Source organism: Hippopotamus amphibius, chromosome 6, assembly GCF_030028045.1.
Source record: "Hippopotamus amphibius kiboko isolate mHipAmp2 chromosome 6, mHipAmp2.hap2, whole genome shotgun sequence".
NCBI classification, from domain to species: Eukaryota; Metazoa; Chordata; class Mammalia; order Artiodactyla; family Hippopotamidae; genus Hippopotamus; species Hippopotamus amphibius.
Window position 1 is genome coordinate 62,670,336 of NC_080191.1, and position 11,410 is coordinate 62,681,745.

At 42.5% G+C, this 11,410-nt stretch overlaps 1 protein-coding gene across 1 annotated transcript; it reads right to left on the bottom strand.

The window, feature by feature from the left end:
* Nucleotides 1-7,676: 7,676 nt before the first annotated feature.
* On the bottom strand, nt 7,677-11,171 carry EEF1A1 (eukaryotic translation elongation factor 1 alpha 1). Its single transcript, XM_057738121.1, has 8 exons — nt 11,026-11,171; nt 9,946-10,123; nt 9,491-9,670; nt 9,075-9,371; nt 8,840-8,990; nt 8,492-8,748; nt 8,174-8,408; nt 7,677-8,087 (listed from the first exon to the last, which is right to left on the bottom strand). Exons 2-8 carry the CDS (start codon nt 10,087-10,089, stop codon nt 7,963-7,965), a joined length of 1,389 nt encoding a protein of 462 aa, XP_057594104.1. The 5' UTR covers nt 10,090-10,123; nt 11,026-11,171; the 3' UTR covers nt 7,677-7,962.
* Nucleotides 11,172-11,410: the final 239 nt, after the last annotated feature.

Genomic DNA, 11,410 nt, shown 5'->3' on the forward strand with positions numbered 1-11,410 from the left:
AGAAGACAACTCTCAGAATGGGAGAAAATATTTGCCAACAAAGCAACTGACAAAGGGATTTATCTCCAAAGTATATTAACAGCTCATGCAGCTCAATATCAAAAAACAAACAACTCAATCCAAAAATGGGCAGAAGACATAAATAGACATTTCTTCAAAGAAGACATACAGATGGCCAACAAACACATGAAAAGATGCTCAACATCACTATCAGTAGAGAAATGCAAATCAAAGCCACAGTGAGGTACCACCTCACACCGGTCAGAATGGCCATCATCAAAAACTCTAGAAACAATAAACGCTGGAGAGGGTGTGGAGAAAAGGGAACCCTCCTACACTGTTGGTAGTAATGTAAATTGGTGTAGCCACTATGGCGAACAGTATGGAGGTTTCTTCTTTTTTAAAAAAAATTGTTTATTTTTGCCTGCATTGGGTCTTCATTGCTGTGCATGGGCTTTCTCTGGTTGTGATGAGCAGGGGCTACTCTTTGTTGCAGTGTGCGGGCTTCTCATTGCAGTGGCTTCCCTTGTTGCAGAGCTCAGGCTCTAGGCACTTCAGTAGTTGTGGCACTCCAGCTCAGTAGTTGTGGCTCTCAGGCTCTAGAGCACAGGCTAAGCAGTTGTGGCACATGGGCTTAGTTGCTCTGTAGCATGTGGAATCTTCCTTGATCAGTACTCGAACCCATGTTCCCTGCATTGGCAGGTGGATTCGTAACCACTGCACTACAACAGAAGTCCTGGAGGTTTCTTAAAAAACTAAAAATAGAGTTGCCATATGATCCAGCAATCCCCCTCCTGGGCATATAGCTGGAGAAAACTATAATTCAAAAAGATACAGGCACGCCCTATGTTCATAATAGCACTATTTACAATAGCCAAGACATGGAAGTAACCAAAATGTCCAGCAACAGATGAATGGATAAAGAAGATATGGTATATATACACAATACTACTCAGCCATAAAAAACAATGAAATATTGCCATTTGCAAAAACATGGATGGACCTAGAGATTATCATACGAAATGAAGTAAGTCAAAGACAAATATCATATCACTCATATGTGGAATCTAAAAAAAAAAAAAAAAACAAATGAACAAATGTACAAAACAGAAATAGACCCACAGATAGAAAACAAACTTATGGTTACCAAGGGGGAAGGGGGTGGGGGGATAAGTTAGGAGTTTGATATTAACATATACACACTATTATATAAAAAATAGGGTATTTTCCACAGATGGCCACCATAATATCTCCCCTCCCACATGCTCTTCCTACATGATGGTGACACTCCTCTCACCTAGAGTTGGGGTCTATGGAGTGAGCCAGTAACTATAGCATAGGTGACATCATATGAATTCCAAAGCTGAGTCCTATAAAAGATAATAAGGCTTCTACATGGTTCCCTTGGGATACTGACTCTTGGAACCCAGCTGCCATGCTACAAAGAAGCCCAGGCCACATGGAACAGTCGTGGGTAGGTGTTTCAGCTCACAGTTCCAGCTGAGGTCCCAGCTAACAGCCAGTATCAACTGCCAGACAAATATGTGAGAAAGCCTTCTAGATAACTCCAGCCCCTGTCATGGTCTGACTGCAACTATCTGAGAAATCCTGAGCAACAACTGCCCTAGCTGAGCCCAGGGGACCCCCAGATCCATGAGAGATGATAAAGTTTGGAGTGATTTGAGATGTAGCACAGAAAACTGGGACATCCTCCATCCTCTCCCCACTCACACTTGAAGCCAGCCAGGGCCTGCTACACAGATGGTGCTACTTCAAAAAACTTTTAATTCACAAGCCATACGTGCACATGCACCCCCCATCCCCAATATCAGCCTATTTAGGGAAATTGAGGCCTCCCAATTGTGCAGAGAGGTCTCTATCAAGGCAAGGAAAGACTTCAACATTTTGTAGTAACAGCCTTGTATAGTATGTGGATCAAAGACAGACTGCAGAATCAACCCATGATGGACACGTCACCTTAAATGACTGACCTCTCGGCTCTCCTGATCACTGACATTTTTTTAAAAAGCTTTATTGAGATATAATTCACATACTATAACATTTACCTCTTTAAAGTTTACAGGTCAATGGTTTTGAGTATATCTATAGTTGTGTAACCATCACTAAATTTTAGAACTTAAAAAAGTATGTATTTATTCATTTGGCTGTGCCGGGTCTTAGTTGTGGCACGCAGGATCTTAGTTGCCAAGTACAGGATCGTCATTGCAGCATGCAGGCTCTTAGTTGAATCACACCCAGCCCCCTGCATTGCGAGCGCAGAGTCTTAACCACTGGACCACCAGGGAAGTCCTAGAACATTTTTAATCATTGCTTTCTCTATGGCTCTGTCCAGTCTGGACATTTCATATGAATGGAATCATACAAAAAAAAAAAAAGATAACCAGGGACTTCCTTGGCAGTCCAGTGGTTAAGGCTCTGTGCTTCCACTGCAGGGGGTGAGTTTCGATCCCTGATTAGGAAATTAAGATCCCACATGCCATGCGGTGAGGCCAAGAAAAAACAAAAATGAAAAACAACAAAACAAACAAAACAAAAACAAAGAAAATAGATAACCAACAAGGACCTACTGTACAGCACAGGGAACTATACTCAATATTTTCTAATAACCTCTAAGGGAGAAGAGTCTGAAAAAATGTATATGTGTGTGTGTGTGTATATATATATATATATATATACATATATATATATAAAAATAACTGAATCACTTTGCTGTACCCTTGAAACTAACACAATATAGTTGTAAATCAACTGTACTTCAATTTAAAAAAAAAAAAGCTGTAGGAACTGAAAGTGTTAAACTCAGATGAGACTAAATGTTATTGATTGGTGTCTTCCAGTAAATAAGTGACTCTTACAGAAAAAAAGAATGAAATTGTTCTATTATTTCTAGAGAATAGCCTAGGTATGATTTTAAGTTACCTGCAGTTGAACTTAAAGAAAAAATTTCATCCGGCAATGGGATGAATTAGGAGCCTCCCTCTATACCTCAGTCTGTCATCTGTAATAGAAGTATATCTGCCCCTACAAAGACTGTTGTGAGGATTCAATGAGATGTCTCTGCCCTCCAATATATGACAACCACACACATTGACTGATAAAGTAAGCAAGCAAAAATTTCAATGAATATATTCAAAGTTGATTTGGGTAGCTTAGATTAAAAGGCTTTAGGTTTTCTTAGACTTTTCCGATTCTATGTTAATTGTTATGAGGCCAAGGTAAGCCTCATATATGGAGATGTCAAAGAAAGAATGCAATGTTTTCACATTGTCCAACTCAGTAACTTCTACTTACCCTTCAGATCGCAGCTATTCCTGATAAATACCTTCTCTAGCCAATCTAAATTATGTCCTTTCACTCTTCCCCCTCTTAGTATCCTTCTTTTTCCCTTCAGAACATCACAATTCAAAATTATCTACTTATTCAGTTAGTATCTAGCTCCCCCAGTAGATTACATAAACTCAAAGGGCAAGAACTGTGTCCATTTTGTTCACCATACCATCCCCACTGCCTACAATAGTGCCTGGCCCAGCTGTCCTACAGAATCTCAGTATTAACTCATTTAGTCAAATTAATTTTCTTCCTTAAAAAGTTAATCATATCAGAATAAAATTTACAACTTCACTTAATCTATTACTAACAGTTCATCCACTTTGAAAAAGTTTAGCAGTTTCTTATAAAGGTAAGGTTAATGGGGATATATGTATAAATACAGCTGATTCACTTTGGTGTACCTCAAAAATTGGTACAAGAGTGTAAAGCAATTATATTCCAATAAAGAGCTTAAAAAAAAAAGGTAAGGTTATACAATTGCCAATGACTAAGCAATCCCACTCCTAGGTATTTACACAAGTAAAATGAAAACCTATAGTTATACAGAGCCCTGTATGTGTATGTTTATAGTGGTTTATTCATAATTATCCAAAATCAGAAACCAATATACCTCAGCTGTAAACAATCATTAAACAGGAACAGATCATTGATACACGCAAAACAGATGAATCTCAAATGCATCATGCTAAGTAAAAGAAACCACTCAAAATGCTACATACTGTATGAATCCAGGTATGTGACCTCTGCTGCAAAACAAAATTGTAGAGGCAGAATATTGGTAACAATGGTTACCAACGATTAGAGGTAGAGAGGGGATGACTACAAAGGTGCACAGGGGAATTTGGGGGAGGAGGGGGGGTGATGGAAATATGATGGAAATACTCCATACCTTGGTTGTGAACGGTATTAAAACTTACAGAACTACATATTTTAAAAGGATGAATTTTAGTGTAAGTACCTTAACAAAAAAGTGGGAAAAACTTCTAAATCTCTTGCTAAGTTTTCTAATATTCTTTGCTTACTTGTAATTATTGTAACATCATTTTCGTTGTCATGATGTCTTTCCCAGAGACCACAGACTGAGCTCTAAACCCTTAGAGATCCATAGGCCTGCTGAAGGCTGTCCCAGGTAAATGACGTTTCTGGTGACTGCTGGACTACAGCATAACCTTCCATTTATTAAAGAACAAAGCCTTATGATCCTTTCCAAGGTTTCCACTAGATCAGAGGTCAATGACCTTCCAGGTCAATGTGGCAGTTTCCTAACAAAGGAAGTTTTCTTTTTTCTAAATCACTATCAACTGAGCAAGCAATGTAAAACTTCAACTGTAGTTTTAACTAGTCATGGAAGTTCCCAGAGGCCTGCAAGTAACAGATGACTCTGATGCCACCTGGGTTAGAGAACCTATGCGTTTAGAAGTGAAAAAAGAACACAGGTCATGAAGAGCAAAACCAGATTAGGAAAGAAAATTTCATGAAGGTTAGAAAAAAAAAAAAAAAAAAGGAAATATGTTTTATTCCTCCTTTTCTCTCATATGAAAAAAGCATGTTCTCCTCCCCCAATCACAGGATTGAGAACTCATGCTATTCACTCCCTTCAAGACACAGGTCTAACTCTGTAACGCAACTTTAATTCTCAACTGACTGTAAAACACCTAGCATCTATCAGTCGAAAACATGAAAGGGCACCTTGACATACAAGAAATTAGTTGTCACCCCTTTTCTAGAGTTGCCCACTTCAGGAATTGTGAGTATAGAGCCATGAACGCCTTCTTTTGGCATGAGCTCAGTGCTCAACTCAGCAGAAAAGTTAACCAAGGTAAATAAATAATTTTAATAAAAATAACACCCATAGTCCTGTCCTGGTAATATTCTCCAGGATTTTTACACCCCATTCTGCAAATTACTGAAAATCAAGAGCTCTTCACCACTTAAGCAGTCACTGCCTTTGTTGGGCAGACCAGAACTCAAGTAACCAAGTGAATTGTTCATGTTCTTGAAAGAACTACACCTTCAAAAATTGTAAGGTGCCAATCTTAGTGCTACATCAGACCTGGAAGTCAGCCTCATAGTTTGGCAATTTATTATTGACACCTTCCAATAAGATTTGTTAAGACATAGTCAATTCAGAGTTTTGTCTAAAAAAGAACATTTAAAACAAATACTAAAAAAACCCAGTTGACTTCAGTTGTTTCAAGGGCCATGGGGGAATATTTAAATCAGTCCATAGTTAAAACATTTTTTAAAATACCACAGAGACAGGGAGTTAGCTCTGAGTAAACTATATCATCCGGAGAGCTGAGCTCTGATGCACCTGATTTGTGAGGTGAATTATCAATAGAATTAACTATAGGAGAATTAAGGGCATGAGTTGTGACCTGGCCAAAACTCACTTATTCTAGGTTCCCTATTCTGGGGATAGGGTGAGTTGTGTAAGTTTTTTAAAAAATCAGGGGCTTCCCTGGTGGTGCAGTGGTTAACACTCTGTGCTCCCAATGCAGGGGGCCAAGGTTCTATCCCTGGTCAGGGAACTAGATCCCAAATGCATGCCTCAACTAAGAGTTTACCTGTTGTAACTAAGACTCAGCACAAACATATTTAAAAAAACCCAGATAGACATTACTAACAACCTGTATTAAACTCCTGAACCAGAATGCCTCTTTCAATTCTGAAATCACACCAGAATTCATGCAAACAAATCTCAAGATTCCGTTTGAGATTTAAATAGTTGACCAATCTAAAAATGTTGGTTTACAATCAAACAGCAGTTTATTGTATCAGTCTACTCTTTAACCAGCTCACATACAAGGAAAAGCAATTAGTGTAAGTAACTTTAGTGAGCAAAAACACTCCTTTATCCTGAACCTAGAAATTCTTTAACCTGTACTGACCACCAGTAGGTGGTGCTCAAATCAATTATGTACATATACCAGAACCTATGCAGAGGAAGCATGTAAACTGTCCTGCTCTCCCGTTCCCAATCTTCCATTTAATGAAAGCAACTTTCTACAGCTGAAACCAGCATTGGGAAGACACATCTCTGCTGGTAAATCTTACAGCTGTATCAGATTTGCTTCTATCAGCCAGCAATCCTTAAGAATCCTATTCTTGTCTCCTCTAATCTTAACACCATTACTTGCCAAAACATTAAGGGGCAACCTTGGACAAAATCTTTTCCATTTAATTTTAAAGCCCTTACCAATGACCTCATATATACATGTGCTTAAGTGACAAGGAATTTCGCCCAGGAAAAATTCAAAAATGAGGAAAAATTTTCCAACTGCATTCAATAGTTCACCTTAGATTCTTGTTAGCAAGTTAAGCCTTAGGAGTATCTTGTGTAACTTCACCAGTTCCAGCTGGCTTGACTTTCAGGCTATGAAATATTATCAAATACAGAATTAGACTGTTTCCTCAAATGCACAAGTGTTCTTAGATTTACCAATTTATCAAAACCCAGATACACCAGATGGTTGTCAGTTACAAAGGGCTGTGACCACTTAAGTTTTTCCCCTTTGCAACCAATTCCTGCAATCTATAAGTTACAAACTATCCCTTGAGTTAAGGGCTATTTTCATTCTGCCCAACTGTCAAATTGGAATCTTCCAATATTCCTTTCCAATAGTTTTTAAAGTGGCACTTAACTTTTAAAACATTTTCAAACCAGAATTTAAGCCTACCCTACACTCAGGCCCAAATGGGCCCCTTTTCTTCCCTTAGACTACCACCATACCTCTTCAAATTGTCTTAATTTCCAGTGTGGCAATGTTCTTCCTCTTCACCCAACCTTACTCATTAGATGAAACTTCCTATAGAAAGTGAATTTCTATTTAAGTGACAGGAAACACACTTAGCTTCCAGCATCGTTTATTTTTCCTAGAATCTGGATACAATTAACTCCAGCAAGGCAGTGCCCAATACTATTTAAGCCTCACAGTTAACTACTTAAATACTGTAAATGTGAATGCACCTTCCCATAACTGGGAGACTAAAGTTTGACATACTCAATACTTATGTAACCATACAAAATTTTATATGCAACATGAACTTTCATATCATAGAATCTGACCTTACAAACTAGCATACATATAAAAACATACTTTTTGCTCATCCATCCTAATCTATGAAGTGTTGCACCAAAGCTTTTTTTTTTTACTATGTACTTAAACATGTGAGTTCTATTTATACAATGGAAAGAAACCTGAAGCTCCAACCCAGAATTATAAAATCCTTGTTTCAGCAGACTTAACACCAGAAATAGGTTATGGGCAACTCTTACTTTAGTAACATAGAAAGTCACAGTGTTGACCAAAAGAAGACGCAGGTTTCTCATTAAACTTTTTTTAATGGGTCTCAAATTCTGTGACAGAGTTTTGGTCAAGTTGTTTCCATTAAAAAGTACTGATTTTAAAAACTAATAACTTAAAACTGCCACACACAAAACAAATGGTCCACAAAACATTCTCCTTTCCTTCTGAAGGTTTTACGATGCATTGTTATCATTAACCAGTCTTTTACTATTAAACTTAAATGGCCAATTGAGACAAACAGTTCTGAGACCGTTCTTCCACCACTGATTAAGACTGGGGTGGCAGGTATTGGGGGGAATATTCATTTAGCCTTCTGAGCTTTCTGGGCAGACTTGGTGACCTTGCCAGCTCCAGCTGCCTTCTTGTCCACTGCTTTGATGACACCCACAGCAACTGTCTGTCTCATGTCACGAACAGCAAAACGGCCTATTAAAACAAATATTGTATTACCATTAGAAACACTTTTTCAAACATTTAATAAAGTTTTTAATTACACCAAAAAGCATCCTTACCCAGAGGAGGATAGTCGGAGAAGCTCTCAACACACATGGGCTTGCCAGGAACCATGTCAACAATGGCAGCATCACCCGATTTCAAGAATTTGGGGCCATCTTCCAGCTTTTTCCCAGAACGACGATCAATCTTCTCCTTCAGCTCAGCAAATTTGCAAGCAATGTGAGCTGTGTGACAATCCAACACAGGTGCATACCCAGCACTGATTTGGCCTGGATGGTTCAAGATAATCACCTGCAGAGAAGACTTGCCTTTAGTAGTCTCAAAAACACTAAAAGGTTATGGCAGTAAATAAACACCCGTCACTTAAGTGTTACCTGAGCTGTGAAGCCAGCTGCTTCCATCGGTGGGTCATTTTTGCTGTCACCAGCCACATTGCCACGACGAACATCTTTGACAGACACGTTCTTGACATTGAAGCCTACATTATCCCCAGGAAGAGCTTCACTCAAAGCTTCATGGTGCATTTCAACAGACTTCACTTCAGTTGTTACGTTGACAGGCGCAAAGGTGACCACCATGCCAGGTTTGAGAACACCAGTCTCCACCCGACCCACAGGGACAGTACCAATACCTAAAATATATACAGCACATCATAAATACCTCATAAGGCAGAAGGTATTACAGTAATCCAGACAAGTTCTGATGGTAGTGGCTCAACTTACCACCAATTTTGTAGACGTCCTGGAGGGGCAAACGCAAGGGCTTGTCAGTTGGACGAGTTGGTGGCAGGATGCAATCCAGAGCTTCAAGCAGCGTGGTTCCACTGGCATTGCCATCTTTACGGGTAACTTTCCATCCCTTGAACCAGGGCATCTACAACACAAGATTATCAGTGTTACACCATCGAACTCACCCCTCCCCAGGACATAATCTTGGAAACTCTTAAAAATCACTTACGTTAGCACTCGGCTCCAACATGTTGTCACCATTCCAGCCAGAAATTGGCACAAATGCTACTGTGTCAGGGTTGTAGCCAATTTTCTTAATGTAGGTGCTGACTTCTTTAACAATTTCCTCGTATCTCTTCTGACTGTAGGGTGGCTCAGTGGAATCCATTTTGTTAACTCCAACAATTAGCTGTTTCACACCCAGAGTGTAAGCCAGAAGGGCATGCTCACGGGTCTGCCCGTTCTTGGAGATACCTGCTTCAAATTCACCAACACCAGCAGCAACAATCAGGACAGCACAGTCGGCCTTTGAAAGAAAACAAGGCCACATCCTGTTAAACAAAGGCTCTTCAAAAGGACAAACTCATGGTTTTGCCAATGTAGAAGATAGGCCCAGAGTTACTTTCAGGAGTTAATCCTACAAACCTGGGATGTGCCTGTAATCATGTTTTTGATGAAGTCTCTGTGTCCTGGGGCATCAATGATGGTCACATAGTATTTGCTGGTCTCGAATTTCCACAGGGAGATATCAATGGTGATACCACGCTCACGTTCAGCTTTCAGTTTGTCCAAGACCCAGGCATACTTGAAGGAGCCCTTTCCCATCTGGAAGGATTAAGAATGGTTACTTGGTAACTAAAACATGATCAAATTCCAGCATGAAATTCCTCACCCCCACTTACTCGGAAGAAATGTTGGATTCCACTTACAACCGCTAAACTCGGGTGCACTTACCTTACCCTCAAAACTTAAATGACTTAACAGCAAGCTTTGTAATACATCTTAATATAAGTCAGATCTAGACTAGTGGCTAGTTTTTGGAAAGTTACCACTTAACGTACTTGTTTACAAAATTCTTAAAACCGTTTTATTTTGCCTACCTCGGCAGCCTCCTTCTCGAATTTTTCAATGGTTCTCTTGTCGATCCCACCACATTTGTAGATCAAATGGCCAGTAGTGGTTGACTTCCCCGAATCTACGTGTCCAATGACAACGATGTTGATGTGGGTCTTCTCCTTTCCCATTTTTGCTTAGGATTAGCGGTGGTTTTCACGACACCTAAGTTGGGAGTAAAAAAAACTTCAAACCATCGTTCCGGAGAACGGAGAAGCCCCGAGCCAAACTCCAAGGGCAAATTCCAAGGAGCATTACCACCAGCGCCAAACTGGCCTAACTCTGGTCTCCACCCACCAAGCGTGGGGAAACTCCACCGTCCAGGCGCCCTCCCCCCATCCCGAGGAAAGGCCGCTCTGGAGCCACGAGGAACCGAGGTGCCAGGACGGCGCCCGTCCACCGCGGGGTCACAGGAAGCGGCGCCGGGCAGACACGGGCGCAGTGCCTTTGTGTGGGTGACTCACCCAGCGCTCCCCTCCCGGGCCGCCGCGTCCTCCATTTTGAGGCCGTGTAGCGGGCCCGGGGAGCGGCCATCTTTCCGCGCACGCAACTGGTGCCGGGCGGGGCGGCGCTCCGCTCTGCTTGCCGCCCAGCGCCGCGGCTCGCGGGCCCCGCCTCGCCCTAGCGAGGCCGCACCAGCATGTGCGCTGGGGAAGCGGGCCCGGCGCCCTCCGCGCCTCGCACGCCCCCCGGAATCCAACAAGCGCCGAAAAGCCTACCCTGTCAGACCCCGGCTCGACCCCATCGGCGTAAAAAAATGCGGCTGTTCGAGGGAGTTAAAGAGCGGGGGGGGGGGCGGGGGGCGGGGAGCGACGGGGCGAGCGAGAAGACGCGGCGGGAATCGCACGCAGAGACCACGGCGCCGCAGCCAGGCCTCAACCCAAGCACGAGGCGACGGGGTTTCGAGAAAGCGTAGGGCCTCGAACTCTCCCCCGCCCGCTTACCGCCCAAAATTCGGGGTCAAGAACATGATGAGAAGGCCCAGGGGTGCGGCGGGAGAGAAAGGCACGTGAAGGCCGCGGCCGCCTGCGGAGGCCAGGCCCACGGAAGCCACACCCGGCACTCACCTGTGTCCTGGCGGCAAACCCGTTGCGAAAAAGAACGTTCACGGAGACTACGGCACTTATATACGGTCCTCCCCCACCCTCGGGAAAAGGGCGGAGCCGGCACACGACACCACTTTCCCAGTTTACCCCGCGCCACCTCCACCAGGCACCCGTTCAATCGCCGTCCCCTCCCCCTATTTCTCGGGGACCGTGGGCGATGTGCGCTCAGCCCACTGACGAGCACACGGAGCCTCGCGCATGCTCCTGTTGACCCAGAGGATGACGAGAGCGTGTGGGTGGGGGGGCGGGGAGCAGCGCGCCCTCGGTTCTAGGTTAGTGGGAGTTTATCGATGGTCCCTGGGATTCCGTCCAGGCAGAGGCGAGTCCTCCTTTTGTATGAATTACT

Excerpts from the sequence above, each read along its gene's own strand:
- EEF1A1 (XM_057738121.1), bottom strand. The coding sequence starts at position 10,089 with ATGGGAAAGGAGAAGACCCACATCAACATCGTTGTCATTGGACACGTA. Across the intron at positions 9,671-9,945 it reads TCGAGAAGGAGGCTGCCGAG|ATGGGAAAGGGCTCCTTCAA; the intron begins GTAGGCAAAATA and ends TAATCCTTCCAG. Across the intron at positions 9,372-9,490 it reads TGATTACAGGCACATCCCAG|GCCGACTGTGCTGTCCTGAT; the intron begins GTTTGTAGGATT and ends TTTCTTTCAAAG.